This window comes from Opisthocomus hoazin, chromosome 6 (genome assembly GCF_030867145.1).
Source record: "Opisthocomus hoazin isolate bOpiHoa1 chromosome 6, bOpiHoa1.hap1, whole genome shotgun sequence".
In the NCBI taxonomy this organism is placed as follows: Eukaryota; Metazoa; Chordata; class Aves; order Opisthocomiformes; family Opisthocomidae; genus Opisthocomus; species Opisthocomus hoazin.
The window spans coordinates 66,267,523-66,292,690 of NC_134419.1; the positions used below are offsets into that span (position 1 = coordinate 66,267,523).

Here is a 25,168-nt window from a genome sequence, read left to right on the forward strand (position 1 = left end):
ATGGGATTCTTCCACAAAATAGAGGAAGCATTACATGATTTGAGATTATGGAGAACTACTAGTTTCGGCAAGCTTCAGCTGAAGCAGGTGGTGTTCCTGATGTTCCAAGGACCTGGCACTGTTATCTTACAGAAGCCAAAGTAGGTCACCTGGCAGCCTGCAGCCTTTGCTAAGGTGCAGATGAGTTTGGCCCGGTCACTCTTTCTACTCATGTCAGTGCATTGACCCCAGGAGTTACTTGCCAAGGGCAAGTGCATGCCCAGGCACTCAGCCTCTGCTGTGTCTGCACGTTATGGGTGGAAAAAAGGCCGTTGTGCAACTCAAGTACACCATGCAAGGACGCCTCAACACTGGCATCTGTCATAGCATTGCAAAGGGTGGTCACGTCTCATCTGTAATGGAAGTTTCCCTGAAACCACCAGCATTTTCCCTCAAATCCCACTACACAACAATTCCTGGTAGCCTGAGCCAAATTTAAGACAGTGTCAGCAAGTGTCTTGCAAGCCATCCCCAGAACCATTTAGGCCCCAAGTTCACACAGGAGCATTCTGCAGACAGTGTCCTCACTGGGGGACGCTGGTTTATGTTTAGGAAGGCAGACTCTGGGGTGGTGTAGGGAAAGAAACACCCATTCATGTGGCGGGCTCTCAAACCTGGATACTTCTGTGAAAGGCATACTTAACGTCCCAGTTCTCAGTTGAGTGGAAGGACTCACACACCAACCACCAGAGCCTCATTTCTTATTTTAAAACCATCAGGCTAACAGCCCAGGAAGTGCATAGCCAGCTCCAAAAACACACCAAAGATGTCTGGAATGACCAAGTGTGTAATTTAGCTTGTAGCTGGTACAGGAGCCAGTTCTGCCTGCAGTGCTCAGGAGTAGCAAAAGAGGCTTTTTCTATAAGGCTCAGTTATCCCATTTGCCTGTTGATGGAAATAGCATCCCATTTCTGGTCATTCTACTTTTAGTCAAGAACATTTTGGTCACAGAAGGTCTACTTGAAGCAAGGGAATAATTTGCAAGCTCACCCTGAGCACGCAGCCAGCCCATAATTTTCATTCTTCATACTCTGCAGAGTTTCATTCTTGGTAACAATAAGGCATTTAAGTCAGTATTAAGAACAAAACCTCAAAGAAACCATCTCAGATTCCTGATCCTGTTTTCAGGCAAACAAGCAAGCTTCACCTTCTCTCCCATGAATCTGAGTTCAATTTTCCCCCTGCCCACACCGAGAAATGCAGATTCTTCAAAGTGGTTTCCAGGGCATTGAATAAATTTGCCTTGAGTTCAATCCTAGGGCTTCAAATGCTCAGTGATGGATCTTCCCAGGTTCACACTACCCATCCTGAATCTCCAGCTATACTCAGTTAAGACTAATAGGTCAAGCCTTTCCAAGCAGCTCAGGTTTTCCTCATGCAGGGAGGCCTCCGGTAACATCCAAATGCCATAAAAGGCCATGTGGGAGATTAAAGTGCTATTTATGAACTTACCAGGGTTCAAGCCAATGATTCTAGTTTAATATTAGATGCTGTTCTTCCAATCCTAGGGTCAGCACTGCATGGAGATTTACCCTGCATCCCCTCATCACCTCCAACATGTTTGAGTAGCGACTGTGTTCAGAGCTTTCTTAACTTCATTTCCATTTCAGCACACTGAAATTTCACCAGGTTTTGTATGCAGTCACCTAAACTCCCAAAGATCTATTGTCCTTTAAGAAGGATACCTTTCACCTGCACATATGGTCACCTTTTGAAAGTCAGCACAGTGCCTCAAGACCTGGACATCAAGTCATGAAGGTGTTACCTTACACTCGTCACACAGCACGGACATGCGTGTGCCAGCATTAGTCTAGCTAGTCAAGCTGCTGCTAATCATGAAAAAACAACAACTTATTTTCTCTTTTATCCAAGTATCAAACCAGTCTGGGATTCTTAAGCAAACATATGGCAGCTGTATTAATACTGGAGTAAAGTGAAGCTAAGTCTGCAGCGTGAGTGCACCCAGCATTGCCCTTCCCCTCCGTCCGCTGGGAGAGGCGCCTGCATTAAAGCCCATCCCGCAGCACGCTTACCAGAAAGGGTGTGTGCACTATGGGAGAGAGGAAAAGATCAGCAGGAGGTGGTTCTGAGAACAGAATTAGAAAAACTTTTCAAAGCAACAGGCTAGGGCTCTCCAGCACACGTTTGCATTGCAGGGAGAAATAGGAGATACGGACTCAAGCAAGGTCTGCGAAATACTCGGCATTATCACCAAGCTGAAGTTTGACTGCGTTGCCAATACAACTGCAGTCCAGTTTCATTTGAAAAAAAGTGATGTCCCATGGAATGTGAAACGTTCAGATGAAGTCACACACTATGAAGATACAAAAAAAATGAACTGGCCAATGAAAATAATAAAGAGAAGCCAGCCAGTAAAACAGAGATCCAAGAGAGCCCATCTCACCGCCTGTGTCTTCTAGAACTGCTTCAGTTAATCCAGCTGTGAGCCAACATCTTTCTACCACAAAAATAATTAAAGTCTCCATCAAGAATGCTCGAAATTCTGATGTCCCAGCCCAAGGGGTGGATGGGAAGAGCCAACATACACCCCTCTGTCAAGCCACCCCCTAAATCTGATTGTATTATGAAACTTCTAAGCAAGGCAATTACTTCTATAGGTTTTTCTTAATCTGAAGACGGACAAGAAATTGGTTTGTGGGGAAACTGAACTCTTTTTAACATGAAAACCAAAAGTAAAGAGTTATGTTGCTGGTTGTAACTGAAACACGTCTGCTAATGATTACAGCTTCCATTTTACTGCCAAAGTATTATTAGAACTGCTTATTTGCTTGGGGCGGGAAAAAAAAAGGGGATCTCTTCCATCCTTTATTAATCTTGTCCTCATCTGACACAACAAAAATGCACCATCAGTCTTTTGCTTACTTTGAAAAACAGGCCTGAAAGTCACCACAAGAGCCAAAGCCTTTATGTGTAATTGCTTTCTTGATTAACTAGAACAAAGGGTAGAAGACATCAGTCACTATGCATTAAGTTTAGTATTATGGGGACTTATTTAAAACCATTTCAGTGACTTGCTTTCTTAGAAGAAACTTTGTTATAACAAAAAACTATGAAAACAATGCTTTAAGACTTTTTAAAATTTTTTTTGTTTTTTTTAAAAGGCAGTCACATCCCAAGGAATGTAGCCAAAAAGGCACCTACAGGACTTAATGAAAGGACTCAGTAATACCCTTGTATCTTCTTGGACTCAGGTAGTTTCTTGCAGCAGTGCTGAGCTGGTGACCTATTTGGCTGATATAGGAAACCCAATCATTAGAAAGTTTATGTATTCTAATATGAAAAGCAGATTTTCCTTGGAAACATTTTCTTGGGGTAGGTTTCAGGGTCCCGAAACTGGCAGTAAGTGCATAAACAGAGGAGGTAATGAGTAAAGGCTCCAACCAGGGATGCTGTGTAAAATTTTTTCCTTCTCAGCCTGCCATCCTGGGCTCCAAACAGGGTATGCAGTGGAAACAGAGCATTTTACTATCTACCTGAGTATAAAGGATTGGCACAGCAGGATTAGATGAGAATGGAAAGAGGAGGGAACTTGGAGGCAGCTGGAATTTTCAGAATTGAAGTTTTCAGAGATCTGGTAGGGAGTCTACTATTCAGGAGTACCTGGCTGTGTTGTACAGCAAACTTAAATGTAATATTGCTCGCTGTCTTGGCTTTGCCACGGTTATGGATGCACCCTGTTCCTCCAAGACTAAATTGTCTTTATAGATAACTAAGTCTTCAGGTCTGTGGTTTCAGTGGTCACAACCCACTCTGTTCCCAGCAGCCAGACTAGCAGGACAGTCTCAGAAGTCCAGGCACAGATTTCATGTCCACAGTGACCAAACATGAAGTCCAGACAGGCTTGTTCCCTCTCCTGCTCCTAGAGGGGTGTCTGAAGCGTCTCAGCCCCTTGGACATAGGGAAGTCACAACAGCTGCACATAACAGTCCTTGCAAGGGCTGATGTGGACTTTCCCCCCCCCCTTCAAACTACCATCCTGGGGTTTGGAGACAAGAAAAGTCTCCACGCAAGCTCACCTGGAAACCTTGTGGGACCTCTTTCGATCCTGCCTGTGTCAAGGGTTTGCCCCAGAAAGTGGGCTTGCTCCGCTGGGTCCTGCAAGGCAGGGGAATTCCTCTTTCAGAGCTCCTGTTCCCATTTGTTGAGAGATTAGAGAACAGTAGAACTAAATGGGTAGTATTTTGTTCCATGTCGAGCCAGGTGGAGGGAAGTTTAAAAGAGAACTTGTTTACTTCAGTAGGATGCTTATAATACAGCAGATGGGGAAAACCCCAGCCCTGGAGATGCATATTTAATGTATCTGGAGACTTCCTATTCACAGCAATAACCCTTCCCCTTAGCTTAGAGAAATCTGGGGGTGGGGGAGAGTTGTCCCACAGACACATGACATCAGCTAAAGAAAAGGCAAATGAATGCAAAAGTCAAAGTGGCTGCACTTTAGATGTCTCCATAAAAAGGAAAAAAACCTGCATAACTGAACTAGCCCTGTCAGAATACCAGTTGCCCAAGAATAAGACAAACAATGGCAATGGGACTAAAACACCAATATAAGCCACACACTATAACCCAAAGCATTTGAGAAAAGATGCTACAGAGGGAAGATTTCAAAACTGGTTGTTCAGTTTTATTGTGTCTCTATCTGGAGAGATGGCCCTTTCAAACAATTTAAGAGCAAACACCACACAGAGGGGATCGGATAGGTACAACTACAAGGCGAATGCTTTAGAGGAGTATGACCCCATGGCATCTCTTGTGTCCCTATTACTTGTGCTTTTCCCTCTACAGGGGAATAAAATGAGGCAGCATTGCTTGGAAAAGTCATTAATTTCTTACTACACTGAAAACCTGCATGATGAACCTGAGGGAACTGAATCACTAGGTAACTTTAGCAGGGCTTTATGAATGCACTGAAGATCACTTTAGTGTGACATTCATCTGCTCCCAACTCAAGCAAGACCCAAATAATAAGCCACCAATCAACTCGTCCATCCCAACAAGCAAAACATCCCTACTAGCAGAGCTGCAGAGCAGTCTGGAGGTGTCCCAGGAAAGCTTCAGCAGAATTAGGCCTTGCAAAGGGCATAGTTACCAGCCAGTGATATTTCAAGCATTCATAATGAGCTTCTCACCAAGAAGTTAGACCAAGTACGCACTACAATTCAAAGCTGGGCAAAGAAAAACTGAACAAGGATGTCTCCAAAGTGCAGAAGCTTCCCACAAGAGATGAAAATGTCACAACACAATTAAAGGGGCAACCTCTCCTTGTCACAGGGCTGGAGCGAGTATTCCCAGCAGAAAAGCAGGAACTCACTCAATCCCTTTGCACAGTCACAAAACAGCAGGTAATTCAGACATGGCAATAGAGAACAACCTCATTTTCCACAGTGACAGCGGACAGCTACAAACACCAGAGTATTTACAACCCTGCTTTGGTTCCAGCATAGAGAATTACCTTCCAAACTCTAAAATACAGAAACAAACATCACTTGCCATGCAAGTTACTAAGCAGGGGAGAGGAAAGCCATTTAGACACCACAAGATAGCAGCATGAATATTACAAGACATTCATAATTCAAGCATTTGGTTTCATGCAGCAAGCTCAGCTGAGTTGTTGGTATGGTGATGCTCAAGCAATAGGCAGGTCTAGAAACCTCAGTCTCAAACAGCTTATTGTTCAAGCCTAGGTACAGGGAAGCCTTGAACTGCAGCTCAGAGGTAACCGCTTCAGAAATGTTGCGGCATGTCTCCTTTCTGTGCACAGTAAATCTAAGTAAATTCTTGAAACTTAAATGACAGCTTCAGCCATACAGACATCCTTTGTCTGCTGAAAGTTGAAAAGTCAGGAAAAGAAAGCAGTCACCACCTCCTCACCCTTATGGAAGAGCACATTTAAAAATTCAGTCATTTTAGGAAAAAAATAAAAAAGCAAACAATGAAAGCTTTAGAAAATAGCTTAGAAAACAATCACCAGAGAGGTCAGGGTAGACTGTCAAGGGCTGCTTCCAGCTTAGTACAGCTGCTAAAGTCATTAGACAGTGTCACCCCACCCTTGGGCTCCCAGGGGCAAAAGCAGAGGAAGGAGGGCTCCTCCTCATCTCCTGCTGATCTGACTGTTTCTGGTGCGAGTGTAAATTCTCTCCATCCATTCAACATTTTGCAAACAGGCCACTGGAAGAGGGAGTGCCTGCCTGCAGTATTTGCAGGGCTAGTCAGGCACTGTGTTCCCAGAAAAGAGCTGATCTCCAGTGAGAACTTGGCTAGAGCAAGTCACTGCATCCAGTTTTACCTCCCTGCTCTAAGCTTGTCTCAGGCTTCCTCTGGAGCCAGCACAGAGCCTGGATTAGAATCATAGAATTATTAAGGTTGGAAAAGACTTCTAAGATCATCAAGTCCAACCGTCAACCCAACACCACCAACAGTTAGTCTAACTGCACCTGTTCATCCCACCAATACTCCACTGACTCCATTTCCCATCGGCTACTTTAAAACAAGGCATCTAGATTCTCTCCACAAATGTCAGCTTCAAGACAGATGAAGTTTAAGTAAATTCCACCATTTGCAACCGGATGCTTTGCTTATACCACTGCAAAACAAAGCAAGAGAACAACTAACCTTGATGACTCCCTCCAAAATGCCTGAAAACAGAGTCAAAGATACTGCTGCAGAGACACAACCAAGTGTCACTGAGTATCCTTACCCTCACCACAGATGGCTTGGAAACTCTGCCCGCACAGAGCAGCCCTTCTCTGGCCCCTGAGCTGCAAGCGTTTGAAGCATCTCTGCTTTGCCAGCATTGTCCCTGTTTGGAGGGAAAGCTTCTACAAACACTGTGTTTTAGGATATTAAACAACTTTCCAGTAACTCCTAGCCAAGAACTCCTCATCACTCACCCTGCCTCCTCAGATGGCCTGTGTTTGCCTGCCTTAGTACACACACTGGGCAGAAAACTACGGCAGGACAGGAACTGATTCATAAGTGGATCAAGTATCCTCTGCTACAGGGTTGGTGACAGGCCCAGCAAGGCAGGACGCATGGCAAGGCAGTGGTGAGTTCAGAATAGGGCACTGGAGTCTACTGCCACGGCCTAAGTACAGCCCTTTTTTTATCTCCCCCCTTTTTTTTTCCTCCAAGAAGGGGCTTGAAGGTGATCCTTCCTTGAACTCAGCTCTGCTGATTAGAGAGTTTTGAGCACTGGTGCACAAAGGAGTAGTTACACAAGCTATTCCAGGTATTTAGTGGTGCCCACTTACCTAAACCTGTCCTCTGGGATGAAGCCACCAGTGCTAAAGGAAAGGTGTTCGACCTGCATAAGTGTTTGTTTCTTCTCCTCAAATTCCAGGCACAGCTTAAGGACTGATGAAGGGAACGGGCTGCTGTATGAGGGGATATTTACTTTTTATATCACGATCATAGTCTCTTACAAGGTTTACAATCCAAATACACAGCCAATCTGGGAAGAAATGGAAATGCAAAGAAGTGAAGTAGCTTTCTCAGAGCAAACAGCAGGGCAAGGCTGGATGTACAAACAGAAATCAAGTCCTGAATCATATCTGATGTACCATGCTCTCTTGAAATGCTTTGTAAGGAAAAAAATAGCTTTCCAGGGAAAGCCAGCACGCACAATTGCACCTGAAATAAAGCATGATGTTGGCAATTAGGCGTACTGCATCTGGCAACAAATCCAACCACTGGACGCACAGCTATTGACATTTCATAAGCAAACATGGTAACTGCATTTGCAATTTGGTATAGAGCTACATCCACATTTGAAGCCTAGGAAGTATCACTTATCTGTCAGAATAAACAGAAATGAACTGAGACATGGCCAGCTTTTGCAAGATGATAATACTTCTGCTCAGAGACATCTGCTAGCAGTGCACACTGTGCCATGCTCCCCCAGTGTACAAAGTGGGGATCGTGAAGACAACAACCTAGAGAAAGGGGTAAAGCAGCAGAAAGTGGATATAAAACAGGAACAGCTGCCTTTACAGAAATCAAAACAAAAAAACCCCAGCATACTAAAGAAAAGGGGCGAAAAAAAAATCACTGCTACTTGCAAAAGCATGCATGGCAGATGGGATATATGGATGCAAGATGATCCATGAAATGCGAAAAAACCTAACTGCTCTGCTTCTATCTGGACCACTTTAATGGTGACCCTTTAGCCAAGATGAAGTAATTCATCAAGAAAGTAAACTTGGTTGGATTTGGTACCAAGTAAAACCCATTGCTTATCCCCAGAAAGCAGCACCTTCAAATAAAGCATGCTGTGTTTCTCATGAAGAGGCAAAAGTCGAATTCAAAAAGGCCTCAATCTAAGAGGATGGAGTTTGCAATATGGAAGCCAGCATATCATAGTAGTCAGAGTCACAGGAGAGCTATGGGCTCTTTATGTCCCTCTCCTAAGCCATGACTGTAGCCAGTGAGCAGCACAAGAGAAACCAAATGGTGATGCAGAGCCCATTGCCAGGCACACAATAATCTCCCAGCACTGTATAGACAACCAGCAAGTCCCAGGATCCCTAAGCCAGGGCACTGAGACAAGCAGAGACCTTCCTCATGGTGATCCTTCAGTGCCATGTCCCACATCCCAGCTAAGGATACAAGAGCAGCCTCCCTTCTCAGAGCTCCCTCTGCATCCCAACAAAGGTACGCTAGCCATAATAGCTTTGTTTTACATATTGTGTGTAATATAATACTGGAAATCGGTCTGCCATTATGTAATTGCAAAGGAAATGGCTATGGTCCTGTTCAGCCCAACTGAAAATGCCATCCCACGACGGCTCCACCACAGACACAGCTCCCGGGGCGGCGAGGGAAGAGCCCCCGTCCCGCCTGCGAGCAGAGCAGCAGCCGAGGCAGAGGTGCTCGGGAGTATGCTTACACTTCACCGTCTGTCAGCTTTTCCATTGCAAACACTGCTGCCACAGTTTATAGCTTGACCGTTTCAAGCCACATCCACGCAAAACTTGGCAGAGAGGGAGCTGCCTCTGGCCCAGTCCCTCCCCCTTCCACCTTAAAGAAATCTGTGTCGGATTCCTGCTTTAAAGTCACAACATTTCATTTCTGCAGCAGAAATACCATTCCACAAGGCTTTTTCAGTTAAGGTTTAAAAGAAGCCTATGTACTTGACAGACATGACTAGAGTCAACTATTCACATTGTTATTCTGAAACAGCTCAGAAATGTTTAGATAGTGTTGGACAGTGCAGGTTGGTTACACAGTGCCTTTAAACAAATCACAGTCACTTCCAACAAGGAACACAAGCCCTGCAACTACAGCCTGTTCACAGACACCATCTGGAAAGACTGTAAACCTCCATTTTTCTCCTTATGCATTTGTGACCATTGCTACATATAGATTTTCCTCCTCAGCTAAGGAAAAAAAGAAAGAGATAAATGTCCATCAGATATACCAGGCACACTCTGGGTCTTCTGCTCCTGTAACCAGAATTTAGGTCTGAATGACAATTTTTGTTGAGCCAAGATAGGTATTTGCTGCAAAAACCAAGTTCCGAAGTCTGAGGCTTGGTACATGACCAAACAATTTGTTCTGAAGTACAGAAATCCTACAGATCTCTTTCAGTCTAGCAAAGTTTGCTTCCGTGGCAATTGCAGCAACAGTTGGGTTACAGTGACCCGTGGGCTTCATAACAGAGATGAACAGTTTCAGAAATTGTTCACCACATATGCTACACTGACCTTGCTTTTAAGTCATAACACTGAACAGAAGTTTCAACTTCAAATAATGTCCAAGTCATAACTTTCATTGGCACAATAATGAAGACAACTTTATACAACTCTTTTAGTGAAAGAGAAAACTAAGTACGAGACAAGGCCCTACCAAATGGGCTTGCACATACCTGCTTGCGAGACTCCTTAAATACCGTTCCTTATACGGGAAAGTAACACTGGATAATACTATACAGTAAATACAACACGCTTACTTAAGATGAAGTTAACGTAGCTTGATGATAACCAGATAAGACTTCAGTAAATCAAATACCAGGTGTTTTTTCCCACTGCTACCTCCACCCTACCCACTGGCTGTCAAAAGCAGAGCTTACTTCCTTTCGGGGGGTACACACTTTGGAGGCAAACATCACAGGAGATGGTAATTCTAGCTCAGGCCCTAGAAGTGTTCAGAAGAAAACATCCAGCAGGACATGAAACAGGCATCATTGTTTGGAAACTAGTTTTGAGCTTCCTTGTGTAAAAAGCATAGGGCCACTTGATCAGTAAAGAGAAGGTGTTTCTTCCCTACAAAGCCATGCAACTGAGCCAAGTTACAGTTTTTCCCATTCTAGGAAGCTAAAAGAACCATTTAAGTGTCCCTAGGCATTAGCAAGCAACTCTACTCAGGCAAGGTTTTAAAATCAAGCAGTCATCCAGGCCTTTTCATATCTAGCGTCCTCACAGTACAGTTTAAAAAACCCCAAACCAGACATACCATATGCTATACTCATGTGTACACACAAGGATGTTTGAGATATTGGCCCAGCAGCACATCCAATGCACGCTGTACAGTCTGATGGGACTTGTCAGCCACGCAGCCAACAAGCTGTCAAGCCGTACCTCACTCCTTTCATTGATGAAATTGTCCCTGCTGTAGCTGACATCCATAACACCTTACATCACCTTTGTCTGTCTGGATCAGGAGAAGAACAAGCTTAATTTATACAATCACAGCTGTAGCTTTACAGTACTTATCAAGCCAACATAACCATGGGGTCAAATGAACTGCTACACACGTGCATGATCCAATAATCTTTTTTTCTTGAAAAGCATATACCCATGTTCTTAGAATTCATAACCACATCTTCTAAGCTTGCTTGCCTACACTAAACAGGTACTGAAATTCAAACAATAGCTCATGAGTTTTAAAAGTTGACACTTGAGAATCTTTTGCTACTTTCATTACATGCCAGTCATTGGTTCAGCCATAGCTGAAGAGACAAGAAGTCATAGCATTAAAGGCATTCCTGCGGTATCCCTAACCAAGGAGACAGTGAGAATGTTTGGAGTCCTGTTCTTAGAACAACTAAAACATGATTTCACTGACAGAACAGTTTAGACAAGTATCTAAAGCAAATGATGCTCTTTCCATTGCCAATCCATGACTTATGTTTCTTTTTAAAAAATATATATCCATATCTTTATTTTATAAATTTGGAGATATATATTTAAATATATATAAAGTGCAAGATCACAGTATGGAGTTCAGTGCTTCAGATTTCCATGTTTACACGGACACTAAGAAATCTGGTTGCTAAGCATCAGAATATGGTCTTAAGGACTGTAACCCAAGTTCAAGGATGTTTCCTGAGAAGAGTCATATTTCTAGACCCATTAATTAAATTCAAACCCTGACACTCTCCATTTGTATCTCCACATACCATGTGGTTCAATACAGTATAATGCAAACTGTGCAAGGCAGAGAGGCCACATTAAAAGAAAACACAAAGAAACTGTAATTTGGAATTCAGACATTTCTTGCATTATTTAATAGCCCAATTCCCTTGGCTCCATAAGCCATTATCCAAGACAGGGATATCGTGGATATGAATATAAGTTGTCACAATAACCAGGCTTGTTCTAACAGCAGTAACACCCACTATTGACGATGAGGAGCTCTCAGGCTTGGAAGGGAGGATGATTGTCCACTAGACCAGACATAGTTTAAGAAGTTAAGAGATTTTTCCCCCTTCAATCATAATGATTGCTTTAAAGTGGGTCACATGAGCATTTTGGCCTCTACTAGCTTTGTAAGTGATACAGTTTGTACCCAGGAGACAGGCATTTCTGTTCCCATTAGCCTGTGCGTTTCCACACACTATCCTTTTGGACACCATACTAAATCACTGGCCAGCAACTGATTGCACCACTTTCAGCCAAACAAGCATTAGGTTTTCATACAGCAGAGAAATAACCACTCCATTAAAAGAAAAATAAATAAATACAATGCATGGTCATCACTGTGGATAACCTGACTCAGAACTCCAGAAGACGGATCTGAGTCCCAGACCAGGGTGCCCTGGTTCCCCCAAGGTCCGGCATGCCCAGCCCCGAGAGCCCTGCACGTGGAGCTACCATGACAGCAGCTCCTCCAGATGAACACACACAAGTCACGAGTGGGCTGGAAACCAGTCCTGGACCACAGCTCTGGATTAACACACAAGGAGCACTGGAGGGGAGGAGGGGGAGCCACTGAAGACAGGCAGTTATTCAAACCAGCTGCTAACCCGCTCCAACCACTCGCATGTACACAGTTTCATGTGTTTGTTCAGGCTGACTCAAAGCTATCAGACATCCAAGAGTTAAAGTACACAAAAGACATCTATACAAACACTTGCCAAAAATCTCATTTTCCAAGTGGAAGCTGGTAATTCCAGGGATGGCAGAAGCAGCGATTTCATCTTGCTTTTACATGACAGGTTCTGCCTCCTTGCCTCAAAATTCCCCAATTAACACTCTGCGAGAAGTTTTCAAACTGTGCATGGCCACGTATTTATCTACGCACATTCTCTCCCCTCCCTACCGAGCTCTGGGCTATGGGCTAAGCTGTCAAGCCAAGTTTCATCCCAAGCAATTTTTAAACACTCATCCTATAAATCCTCCGAAAAGCGAGTTAGTAATGGAAATACTGACAGAGACTTGAAGAGACAGCAGGGCAACTATATCAGTCCACTATACATCAGCTTCATTAGCTGCAGAGCCTTCCCTCTTTCACCTTCATTTTCCATTCGCGTACTTTGGCTAATTAATGCACAAAACCTACAAAACATTCTTACAGTAGAAGGCAACATCTGGCCCCCAGCCCAAATCAACATTGAGAAACTTCAACATCCTCAGCCAGACATAGTAACCGTACCAGATGGAGCTAACGTACAGCTACAAGTAGTGATGAGGAAACTGAAAGGAGAGGAACACATGCAAAAATCGGACCATTGGAAGAGGGAAAAGCAGCAAACGTGTCTTACCGCTTTCATTTTTCTCTATGACATCCACGACCTCTCCAGCCTGGAGGCTGATCTCAGAGTTCTCCTGCTTCTCATAGTTGGACACCACCACATATTGCTCCAGGATCATGGGTTCAGAGCTAGCATCAGCACCTGGGGAAGGGAAAAAGCAAGCCGTAAGCCAGCTTCCAGCCATGGCTCCTCGAGAGCGACCTCCGTCCATCCGATTCACGACAGGCCAACTTGTCACCAGAGCCAAGCGAATCAGCAAACAGCCTTGGCTCGCAGCATATCCCCAAATGGCTGGCCATATAGAAACAGCCTCCTCTGGCCCACAACCCAGCAGCACAGAGGGACATTGGAGAGAAGAAGAAGAAAAAAGGGGAGGGAAAAAAAAATACGAAAAGGAGCCAAAAACAGTGAATTAGTTGCAAAGTTTCATGATGGATTCTGAAAATAAACCTCTTCCCAACATGGTTTCCACAATCCTTGCTCCCATTCAGAGAGAAAAATCCTGGGCAGAAGTAGCATAAATCCACAGCTGAGCCATCCCCCCAGTAAACCCAAAGAAAAAACAGCTCTCCCCTTGGCGGCTCAGCTCCTTCTCCACTCTAAAGGCTTGAGCTGAAAGTCAAGAGGGGGCTGTAGATGCCAATCATATTCGTCTGCACTGCAGCCCTTAAATAGAAACACATGAGCGGGACTGAAAGAGAGGGAGGTGGGGTGGAGGGAGAGAGGGGAGGGCGGGGAAGAGTGTTTACTTGAAACAGAAGAAAAAAAAAGTTCTAGCGCCAGATCCTTGCTGTAACTCGGCCACCCCCCGCCTGCCCCCCGCCAGCTCCGCAGTTCCGCATTCCCCGCGGCAGAGCAGCGAGCAGCGGAACAGGGGCACAGTGCGCTCCGGCTGCCCCTCTCCATTGGCCTTCGGCGTCTTTTTGGAGCCCTTGGAGCCAACCTCTCCAGCGGCCTGGTTTCTCTTCATACCGAGTGCTTTTGGCTGTCAGAGCCATTTATGAATGAGTGTAGGCTCGCACTCAAACGGGGGCGAACAAAGGTGCAAAATAGCTGTTGGCTTCCCTTCCCCCACACCCCTGGAGTTGTTTCTTGGGGTTTTTTTTTGATTTCTGACTCTTCCGTCCCCAAACTAAACCCCTGCATTTCGGGGTGGAGCCACGAGGCAGGCACACCACCATGCCGGACATGGAGGGGGACCTCCTCTTGCTGCCGGCCGCTGTACGAGACATCTCGGCTCTCTGGTGCAACATAAATAGCATGGCCAGGGCCTCCACAGCCTCAAGCCCAGGCACAGACCGACTGTGCTCTGCCTGGAAACCACCTCAAAGAGTAGTGAAAAACTTTAGAACGTCAGGATTTCTTAACTTGCCCTCACTTACACACTCTTCAAAGTGTCAAACCAGAGCAAAAAGCACCTACAATTTCTGTCTAAGAGCCACCAGACACATGCCTTAATACAAAATTATTTTACAGGTTTCCTGAATTACAATAACGTGTGTTAGGGCAGAGCAGCTTAGGCCAACAGCATCACTATACATTTTATACATTAAGAGGCAGTTCCTGTCTCTCTAGATTAAGACGCAGATGGAAAGGGGAGACAGCAGCAGACGGATGACTTGCTGCAAGTCCCATTTCACGTGAAGAGGGCAGAGCCAGGAGCAGGCTCCAGGTCTCCTGAATCTCTGATGACAAATTGGCTACAAGAGTCGGGAAGGAAGCAGCATGATCTGAAACTGTCCACCAGACAAGTCAGGGGACTGACAGCCAAGCACAGGATGCTTAGTGCTCTGTTTCCAAAAGCAGCATGTTCATATGTGTTTGGGCTGAAGATGCAAAGTGATTCTACAGACAAATAATTAGCATCCCTGCCAAGAGAGAGGTAAAGAGTGCACCAGCCATTAAAACAGCATCCTGTGAAATGAAAATCCTAGAACAAAAAGCAATTAATTCAACCATTTCCTGAAAGGAAAGGCTATCACACTGCCTCCCTTTGGACCAGATTTAAGAAATACAGAAAATTAGAACACCTCCTTGCTCCCTAAACGTGCCTCTGACTCTCCTCAGGTTACATAGGTTAATTTTCTTTAAAGAGGAGTCATCTCCTCTAGAAGGTTGTGTTTAAGAGATTCAGCTTTTCTATGGATAGTTGAACCAAAGCCAGTAGCTGGAATAGGGGGAGAATACCGTGAACTGACAACACTGAAATTTATAATAAAAGTTTTCACCATAGCTGTTCATGCCAAATAAGCATCCTGTTTCTGTTCATGATGAATCAACGTGACTTGTGGTTTCTGGTTTAAACCAGTGCTAATTGGGTTATCTAGAGTGTGACGAAATGCTTTCCCCTGTTTTACACTGCTTCCCGCACAGTCCCTTCTCTGGTCCAAAACATGGCAGCATTATCATCTTCCTTCAACCTGCTTATGCAAGTAACACCTACAACCCCTACTTCGTTTTAGTCTTCTTAAGATTAATACCAGCTCTCTAACCAGAAACAAAAGCCGTCATGGCCTTATGTTTATGCATGCGCATCAGCAGAGAATTCAGTGCCTGGAAAAGCAAAAGGAGGGACCAAACAATGGCAAAGGAAGCAGCGGACATGCAGGAAGCTACTTGCTAAATAGACACCCCAAATGTCGTCTTTCCTCTGATCTCCTAGACAGTTTTCATGGGAGTGGAGTAAGGAAAAAAACCCAAAACGTAGCATTGGCTTGGTGGCAGGAGTGGTGCTCATGTGACGCACGGGTCCCTGCTGGGATCAAGGAGAGGACCAGGCTGGAGCGCAGGCCAGCAAACAGCCCACTGTCAGCCACCAAGGCCGAGCCAGGGACCGTGCGCCAGGGGAGCGCCCATGCCAGGAAACCAAGAGAAGCAGCACTTCAAATCCACCTCCGCAACTCTGGCTCCAAAACAGTGGGTTTACAACAGTCTGGCAAGATAGGCTATATCTGCACGCACATATCCGAAACCCAGCAGGACTTTACAATGCTGTTTACTTCATCCTGCCTCAGATAAGGTATTCCTTGCAGCAGAATTTCTTTGTCACTGTAGTGGCTGGTGCACCATATACTATGAAGAGACTGTTTTGACAGAAGCTTGTGTAAGTGTTACTGGGTTCCTACTAAGACCAAAAAAATAGAGTGATAAATTCCTTGGTCTAGGATGTAACCACGGTCAGACAAACTTGTTCATTTACAGCTACAGCAGATCATGCCTAGAGGATGTCCCCCTTTAGAGGGTGCGGTCCCTGTGGCTCCCAGAGTGATGCTCACCGAGGATTAGGCACTGCACAGTGGGGAAGACTTCAGTAATAGTAAAGAAGGAAAAAAAGGAGGAAGGAGAGGAGGAAAGAAGACAGAGAAATAGCTCCTCCCAGTAATCAAAAGCCTTAAACATTTTCTGTGTCGCCTGCTTTAGGTTGTTACTATATTCCCTTCAGGCACAGTCAGTAGGGTAAAAAACTTTAACCCTCCTCCGCCTTCCATCCCCACAAGCACGTCTAGATGCATTACTCCTCAGTGACACCCAGGATGCCCACAACATTGCTGAATGTTATGTCAGACTGCAGGTTTTTCCCCCAAAGGGGATTCAATAGAATACGACAAGCAACACCACAAAAAGCAAAGCACCAATTACACCCGCTGCCGCGGGCGCTTCCGCGTCCCTGCCAATTAGTTCAGGTCTAATCTGTAACACGGGCTTACAGCATCTCATTGAAGAGTAACAGCCTGCTCAGCATGCAGCATGCCAGAGAAGAGGGATGCAGAGCGGCACAAGTTCCCCAGCAAGCTCCCATGCACACTGCAATGCTCCCCTGACATTACAGCCCCGCTTCTTTAAAAGCCTCTTCAGCCCGGGCAGGAGAAATGGAGAGCAGAGGATAGGATAAGGCTGATGTGCCAGCTGAAGTTCCCCTCGCCTTTCCCCCAAAAAAAGCAGCAGAATTAGTGTTTTGATTTAGCTCCAACTTGCAAGCCCTCCCCAGAGCAGAGCGCACGATAGATTGCTGGCTGAAATAAGAGTTTGCTTGCCTCTCCGTTTATTTTTGCCTCGAGTCCGTTTCCTGGTTAAAGTCTTGAGGATACCCCTCCTCCTCTCCATAGGGCTCCACTTTACAATCCTCCCGCTCCTCACCTCAGCGATTCCCTTCCTGGGGCTTGGCAGAAATGTCATCGGAGCTTGTCCGTGCCCCTCACAGCTGGCACTATTAAGTGACACAGTTGCACCCTGTCCCCCTCACCAGGCAGAGAGGAAGTAGCATCATTCCTCCCGCTGCACTCAGGGACCAGCAACTGCTGTGAAAGCCTCCTAAATAAGAGCGCAGAGCACCCGTTCCAAGCAACGTCTTCCTCCTCCTCCTCCTGTGTTGCAACAGCTAAGACCTATGATGGTTTTGCAATAGCCAAAAATTAAAACCACCAACTGGACTCCAAAAATAAAATCATCTGGATATGGAAATCTGAGACTCCTGATCTTTGCCAGAGTACTCTGTTGTTATCAGGCTATAAACATGTCTGCTCTTTTAAGCCATACAGCGCTCAGGATTTTATATTGCCCTTTTATGATTATCAATCAAGTGTTTACAGATTCAGACTAAATGAATTAGTACTGGGCTGGTCAGTGGAAGTTTTGCAGAAGCAGCCAAAACCACAGAAACGGTCAGTGAATGCCATCAGGATGATTCACAGCTGAGCAGCCAACTGGCAGGTAGTCCGGCTCTTCCGACCGGGGCACAACTGCCGAGGACACGTGCAGGGTCTGCACGCAGGGGCGTCCGGCAGAAAGCATCCCCGAGTGTCACGGCTTTCCATACGATAAAGTCAGAGCTTCACAGTTAGTTCTGAGAATAAGGAGGAGCAGCCGGGGTAGCTTGGATCTAGAACTGTGGTTTCTTGTTAAAGCCAATTTTTCAGGGGTAAGCCTTTACGTATCTCTGGAAAACTCCTTTTGGAGAAAGAAGGAGAAAAAAAAAAAAAAAAAGAATACCCAGAATAACAGCAAGGGTACTTGAAATCCTCAAATCAGTCTATCCCCTCACAACAATCATACGCTCAGCTCTAAACACAGGGATTTTCTTCCCCTAAAAACTTTACCTCTTTTCTCTCTTATTGGAAGGACCACATCACCATGACAAACAAATATGTTAAAACTGCATATTTTCTTTGAGCCTTCCACCAGTGATCGATCCCCAAGTATTTTAACACAGAGAGCTTAGGTCTGTCTAAAAATTGGGTTAAATGTCTATTGCACACAAGATAAAAACCAGACTTTACCATGTAAAGCACATGAGATTACACAAGAGCTTACGATCTCACAGGGGTCTCAGAAAAGCAGTTCCTAAAATAACCAGTTCCTAGAGTAAGAAGTGGGATGAGACTGGTGAAGCCTCCTACAAATCTCCTTGGGGACTATATGGATTCAGATCAAAACCATGTTTGTAAGCCTAGGATCTCTCTTCTATTCAGTGGGGTTTTTTAGTTTTGGATTCATTTTTTGTTCTCTCGTTTTTTTGTGCTAAATGTGCCCTAAACAAACAATCAGGCCTTTGACTCATCTCCTGGATACTACTGCACTCCAGCCTGTCACTCTTCAGCCCCCTTCCCACTTACAAACTTCAGGCTATATCTGCACGTCAATTATTCTTGGAGGTAAAAAGCCACTTACAGCTTGTGGCAATAGGAAAGGGGATTCTCTCCACCCCTTCTGCTAGACAGGAATCCCCCAATCCAAGCAGTGTTGAACTTCAGAGATCAGCAGGTCTTGGTGTAGCAGTCCTGAGCCACAAATCTTTAGGGACAGAGACAGAAGTTCAGCACCACCCACAGTAACTAAAGGAATTCAGTACAAGTCCAGTCCAGCCTACAGGTCTCAGCAATAAAACAGTACTGGAAAAAATTCCCTTTGCCTCATTACAGATGAGAATAAATATTTGGATAAGTCTATCAAATAGGTTATTAATACACTGTCATTTCTGTAGTTCTCTCCTGAGCTTGCACAGGTAGCTCTTTTACAAAGAAAAAAGCACTTCCTTTGCGTTTTCAGAAAAGATTTTCAGAAGCAGGTGACACCCTGCTGTCAGGCAGATAGGATTGAAAGCCGAAAGGGAAGGGTTTGGATCTGACCACTTTAGTAATTCAGAAGACTCAAAGCAGAGAAGCTTGGTCTAAAACTTTGTCCAAATCCCAAGGAATGTCTGAGAACAAAATAAGGTTGAGCACCACGCACCCAGTGATGCCAGGGCAGCATGCCAACCCTCTCTGCCCATGTTAGCAGTCATGATTAGCGTACAAGAAGTTTCTCTGTAAGTGAGCATCCATCCATACACCTTCCTCAACTCCACAGCACGTATGTACTCTGCAAGCCTTTCAGTATATGGGGCAAGAGCTTCCTCACAGAGTAGCTAAAGCTCTAGTCTTTCCTGTTATCTTTCTGGCTATACATGCAGAAATCTGGCAGAGATGGTAACTCCATGAGCTGCACTAACTCCTTCCTGGCCCCCGGGGTTGCTGCTACGAAGAGCTACAGGGAGCGCAAGCCAGCAGCATGCATTGCCACCAAGAAGGGAATATGGCCAGCCACTACAGCAGCAAAAAGTTAACCCGATGCCTGGATTCATTCCCCAGCAAAAGGTGAGCGTGGTATTCTCTAACACTTCTAAGAACCAAGATCTGGACAAGCCTTCAGGAGTTTGGGACAAGTGGCAGCTTTAAGGTAGACCATGGCTTCCAGCACTGGAGTACGTGTCTGATGCACAGCTAAAACCAGCAGCAAAACACAGCCCCCACAGGGAGTGTGTCAGGAACAAGCTTGGCCCGTGGTAAGTGGCAGGCGCTCTCTCCAGAGAGGGCTCCAGTTCAGTTCTTCCTTCTTTACAATCCTCAGCAGCATTTCCAACAAAATCCTGACAAACAGAAAAGTGCAGTGCTGACCTTTGCCAAGTGGAGCTTGTTAGTCTCAGGATTTTTATTTTTTATTTTTGATCTGCTAGATTTTAAGACAGAGCCAAGAAAAATTAGAGGCAGGAGGCTGAAAGGAAAAAAAAAAAAAAGTGGAGTCCTCTTTCCGCTCCTTCTTGGAAAGTTGGCTCTCTGAACGGTGATTCCGACCAACTAGGTTACAGGTAGCAACAGTTAAGAATACTTAAGTATTTTGCACACAAATCTGTTAAACTGCTTGGAGATTTTCACACAGCTGCTAGACTGGGTCTTCAACCAGGCTGAAGTCACCTACATACTCTGGCATTTGCCCTAGTCCTGCTCCGCGGTGCAATGCACTCACATTATTTCACATAGCACAAAGCAGACTAGCCGAGGAATTTAATGGCAGTTGGGGTGACCCAAACTACTACCACACTACGGCACCTCTCTGGATCTGGCTGTATGGAACTCATCTTTTTCCAAAGCAGGAAATCAAACCACTTGTAATCCTTGGTTAGAGCCTCCACTTTGTGAAGCAGGTTCATGCTCCCAGCTGGAGCTCAGGCAGCATGAAACTGGCTTCTGTTCTAGTCTCCAAGACCCAACCCAGGGCACAGATAGTACTATGTGGGTAACGATCATATTCAAATTCATGGCTGCTCCATCAGCCTGCCATATTAGCATATAGCCCACAGCAGGTCTGGACTGAAGAGTAGCTGTGTTGGAAACTGGGATTCATTTCTGTATGAAGTGGAACAGCATGGGGAGCTAAGAACCTGCCAGATGTACCAGAAGACTTCTGAGCAGGACTATGCATCAACATTCACCTTCTTGAGCACCATGCAATGCAATTAATCACTTACATTTGCCCTATCATCATGCACAGATTTTTCTGAAGCCAAACTGGCAAACATGCATTTAGCTAAAAGCAAACACCAGAAGTGAAGAAATTTGTATCTATCAGAAGATTTCACTTCCTTGCCCTTCAAGGATGAAAATCCTGGCATTCAATTTGTCATTTTACATATAGCAACATGAAACAGTCCCAACAGACGTAGAGAGTCAGAGAAACCCAACCTCACCACCTCCCAGACAGGTAATCAGAGAGCTTCTTGTCATTCCTCCCAAGCGACACCACCTCTTCTGTCTCCTCCTCAACATATTTCTCTCTTGCTCAGTCTCGTTCTGTTTCTCTGTCTGAACTCCCTGTTGACCTACCAACCACCAGGTTCCTGTGACTGAATACTTCAGATATTTCCGCACTTCTATATCCAACTACCACCCTGAAATTAGACCTACTCTGCTAAGATCGGGTAGAAACCCCCCCAGGGATGTATTCAACTTCGGTCAAGGATAGCATTTCTGAAATCACAGCAGTCTTGCTTACTAAAAACCTCAGACAAGCAAGCACTCATCCATTGAGGATGGTGGGATTTTGTTCGTATACTTTGAACAGGGCATGAACTTGAATATTTACCAAATCCAGTATGGAAAGCAGCAGGAGTGTTTCCATCTTTCCTTGCCTTGAGACTTATGTATGGCCTTAACCGTCTGAGTGACCAGGCCAGCATCCTGTACAGACACAGGGTCTATGGCTCACCATCATTTTTCCTGAGTCTGAGGGAAGAAAAGACCTCTTCTCTGCTATTGCATGTCAGGTGACAAACGCTTGCAGAAGAAATCCACTGGCTACTGAGGAGAAGTCCTGATTCCTTATATTATAAAGCTTAGTTTTTGCCTTGTATTGGACTACTCTCCAGACTCTGACACTTCACCTACAAGTTGTTTCCCTGCTCCCTCCTCCCTCCCGACTCCTTGTGATGAGGAGTCTGATGCGCCCACGAAAATACTGCATGTTCCTTAGTCCCATGACTTCCATATAAAATCCTTTCTACTTACTGTGGAAAAGCAAAAGAGTATTTCAGTGGAACATGGAGCACATACTCACGTTTCTCTCCTTTATCTTGACTTACAAGATTTCTCACTTTTGCTCCTCTCCTCCATGCCACACGGGCTAGTGAGAGCACAACTGTGCAGGTACTTAGCTGTGGCCAGGGTCAACGCACAGCAAGAGGGGAAGCTGCTTTGATTGTGGCTTTGAGCTGGGCAAGGAAGATACAACTAGCAGCAACATCAAGGTGAGACAGCAGACCAAAAAGCAAAGCTCTTCCTTATCAGAAATCATGCATCATGAAAAACCAATACACAAATAGACGACAGATCCTGGATATCCACTGTCAAGAGACTCACATTCAAGACAACTCCATAACCACACACAGTGAATTCTCTTTTGAATAGCATGCAGAACACCAAGACACAGGAATTTACCTGGAGCGACACTCTTTTTTGGAGTCTCAGACAAACTGGACATCCAAACTTGAAATCCAAGCAGAGGGCAGCAATGAAAAGAGAAAGGAATTAGAGAAACAAGAAGACCGTCATATCAGAAAGTCTGAAAGTTATTCAAGACAGCTTGAAAGAAATGTTAAGTTTTTCTTCAGAGTGGCATTGCCATGGCGGGGACTCAGTTAAAGGTCAAGTCATAAGAACTACCCAGTTATTTTTTATGTTTTAGGAGACTTGCAGAACTTATGAAACAGATCTGTAGTGATACAATTTTGAGATCTTGGAATAAAACATGCTCTGAGCTTATTCCCAGTAGGACAGGGAACGCATACGAAGAGACAGTTTGACTCATTAAGCCTCAGACCTGCAAAAGTATTTAGATTTGCAGCTGTTAATGATCCCCAAAAGACCAATAGGCAACTCATAGAGATTGAGCTTAGCAAACACATGCAAGTTTCTACAAGCATTTGCATTTTGTTACTCTGGAATAACATCAAGGAAAATAACAACAGACAAATAATACTCCATGGAAAAGAGTACAAAGCTGCAATAAAGGTACATTCTAAGTTTTAACTAGAAATACCATTTTTTAGCTTATGAATATGAGGCAGAAACCTGGTTAAGGAGAAAGCTAACAGAGTTGCTACGAACCAGGTCAAAAGATTTCCCTCCCCCTCCATGAAATGAGGTGTAAATACTTGGCTTGGGATTCTGGGAATAATATTCAAATATTAAGGGGTTGGAGTTTTTTGTTTGAATACACTGAAAGCGTGTTTTAAAAGTTAGAAGGTTTGCCCCCATTTCAAAACAGGAACCAGCAAACATTCCCCCTTCTGTGGGATAAGGGAGATAAGGACAGCATGGGAAGATCTCACATTGCCTGGGAGAAGGGATGAGGAGAGGTGTTTATGTGATAGACCAAGAATTTCCTAAATTCTGACAAACAACTCCAAGATGCAATTTTAAAAACTCATTTTCAATGGGGAACCCAGTTCTGGACCCATCAGCTTAACAACAGAGAAGATCACTCTTCAGTTAGTTGGAGAGAGGGGCAAGCTATACCAGTAACCTTGTCTATTTGACTTGTTATTGTCTTTTGACCTGCAGAATATCATCAAGACAGCCAAAAAACAGAAACAGATTCCCATTATGTGCATAACTGAGGAATTGCTAGCATGATACAAAGCATAAGAAACAGCTTTCAAACCTCCCACTGGAAACCAGAGGTCCAAGAAACACATTGCTGTGTTTCCTCACAACCAAGGGAATGGTGAGGTTTTGAAATCTTTTCTTTAAATCAGACACACAATTTTCATTGCGTTAGAGCAAAACTGGAATTCAGATGGATTCAGTGTTTTGCTTCCTTTTCAGTAAGTTCTCAATAGCAGCAGTCTGAAGAAAAATCAAAGTCTTCCAGCCACCTAACTCCCAAACCCATGCACTGCACTGTCACTATACAGTACAAAAATACACTGTGGCAAGTCACAATAATTTACTTTGGATTACCATTCAAGAAAAAAAGAAAAAGTCTCTGCATTGGTAGAGTACAACAGGAAATCATCTGGCAGAGTAACGTGTGCTCTAGCTTATGGAGGGAATACACGTCATGTTTCTATTACAGACTTGGGGCACGCACGGGAAAGGGTGTGAAGGAGTTGTTGTCAGCAACTTGTCTATTAGCTTTTGAATAGACTTCCACTGCCTTCAGGAACAGGATTATGAACTTCAGTCAGCTGTCAGATCTTTTTCCAGACAGAAGAAGCTGGATATGGCAGCAATAAATAAAGCAAAAGATGTACTGAAGGAACAACTGAGAAGATTTCAAACAGTTTGCCCCAATCCAAGCTGGCAGCAAAAGGCTGAAACAGCCAACAACTAAAGACAGAGGGAATAAGCTGTGCTTAACACCCGTTTAGGGCTGCCATGGATCTGTCTGCCCAAGAAGAGAGGGAGTTTAAACCTAGATCCGCAGCGGCCGTATCTACAAACACCCCGTGTGAGATCTCAAGGAACCAAACTCACCAATTCTGTTAGCTACTGTCAATTTTTTAAATTTCTTTTTACACAAAGTATTTTTCTCCTTGTCATAACCACTGGTCTAAGCCAGAATAAAAGGGCAATCTAAGTACTAACTGGTAAACAATCCCACAGGTCTCCAGCGTGGGCTCCCTGGCCTGAGCAGCAGCACACAAGCAGCAGCACTTTCCAGCTGCCCCAGCCTGACAGCAGCTAGATGTGGATGAGGTTGCTTCTGAAGCAGAAGACAGCTAGCATATTTCAGCTGCTCCGGCACATCTGCTTAGCATTAAACTTCCTTCTTGGGGATTTTTTTTTTTATTTTATTCCGAGACATTTAAGATCTAATTGCTACCAGCTTCTAAGAGATCCCCCTACAAATAATAAAAATATCAGACATTAGTGATGGATTCCACTTCACAGAGAGCTCAAACGAAGAGCCGCAGAGGGAGCCAGGCTATGGGGAGGAGGTCAAAGGCCCCAGAAGCATGCTGTGCCCAAGCCAACAAAACACAAGCTTTGAATGGCCCTGGGTTTCCCCTTTAGGACAGAGTTTTACTGGAATTCCGCATAGGGCTTGGAGCTGGTTTCCAATGGGATTGGTAACAGTAAATGAACAAACCCTCGCTTCCTGCCTCTCCTCTCGTCCGTCACCGCACGGCCGAGCGCTGGCTGGTCTCAGATGACTTGGAGGTGGTGGTGGAGAATCTCAGTATTTGGAAGGGAAATTTAAGTTGCCTGCTCAAAGCAAGCTACTGCTAAGGCAACGGCATCCTGATTCTGCTCCTAACACCAATCCCCACAGCCCTTGCTGCCGGCTTCAGCTGGAGCCAGAACAAACCTCTCCGATCAGAAT

At 44.8% G+C, this 25,168-nt stretch overlaps 1 protein-coding gene across 4 annotated transcripts in view; it reads right to left on the reverse strand.

Annotated features, from left to right (window-relative positions):
- Positions 1-25,168, reverse strand: part of SH3PXD2A (SH3 and PX domains 2A) — a 269,372-nt gene that overhangs the window by 59,016 nt on the left and 185,188 nt on the right. For 2 of the 4 annotated variants that reach the window (XM_075423672.1, XM_075423670.1), the window contains exons 7-8: positions 22,279-22,326; positions 13,040-13,171 (exon numbers count right to left, since the gene is read on the reverse strand). In XM_075423672.1, the coding sequence (XP_075279787.1) occupies positions 13,040-13,171; positions 22,279-22,326 (180 nt within the window). The remainder of the gene's footprint in view (positions 1-13,039; positions 13,172-22,278; positions 22,327-25,168) is intronic. The other 2 variants (XM_075423671.1, XM_075423673.1) reach the window with 1 other exon arrangement.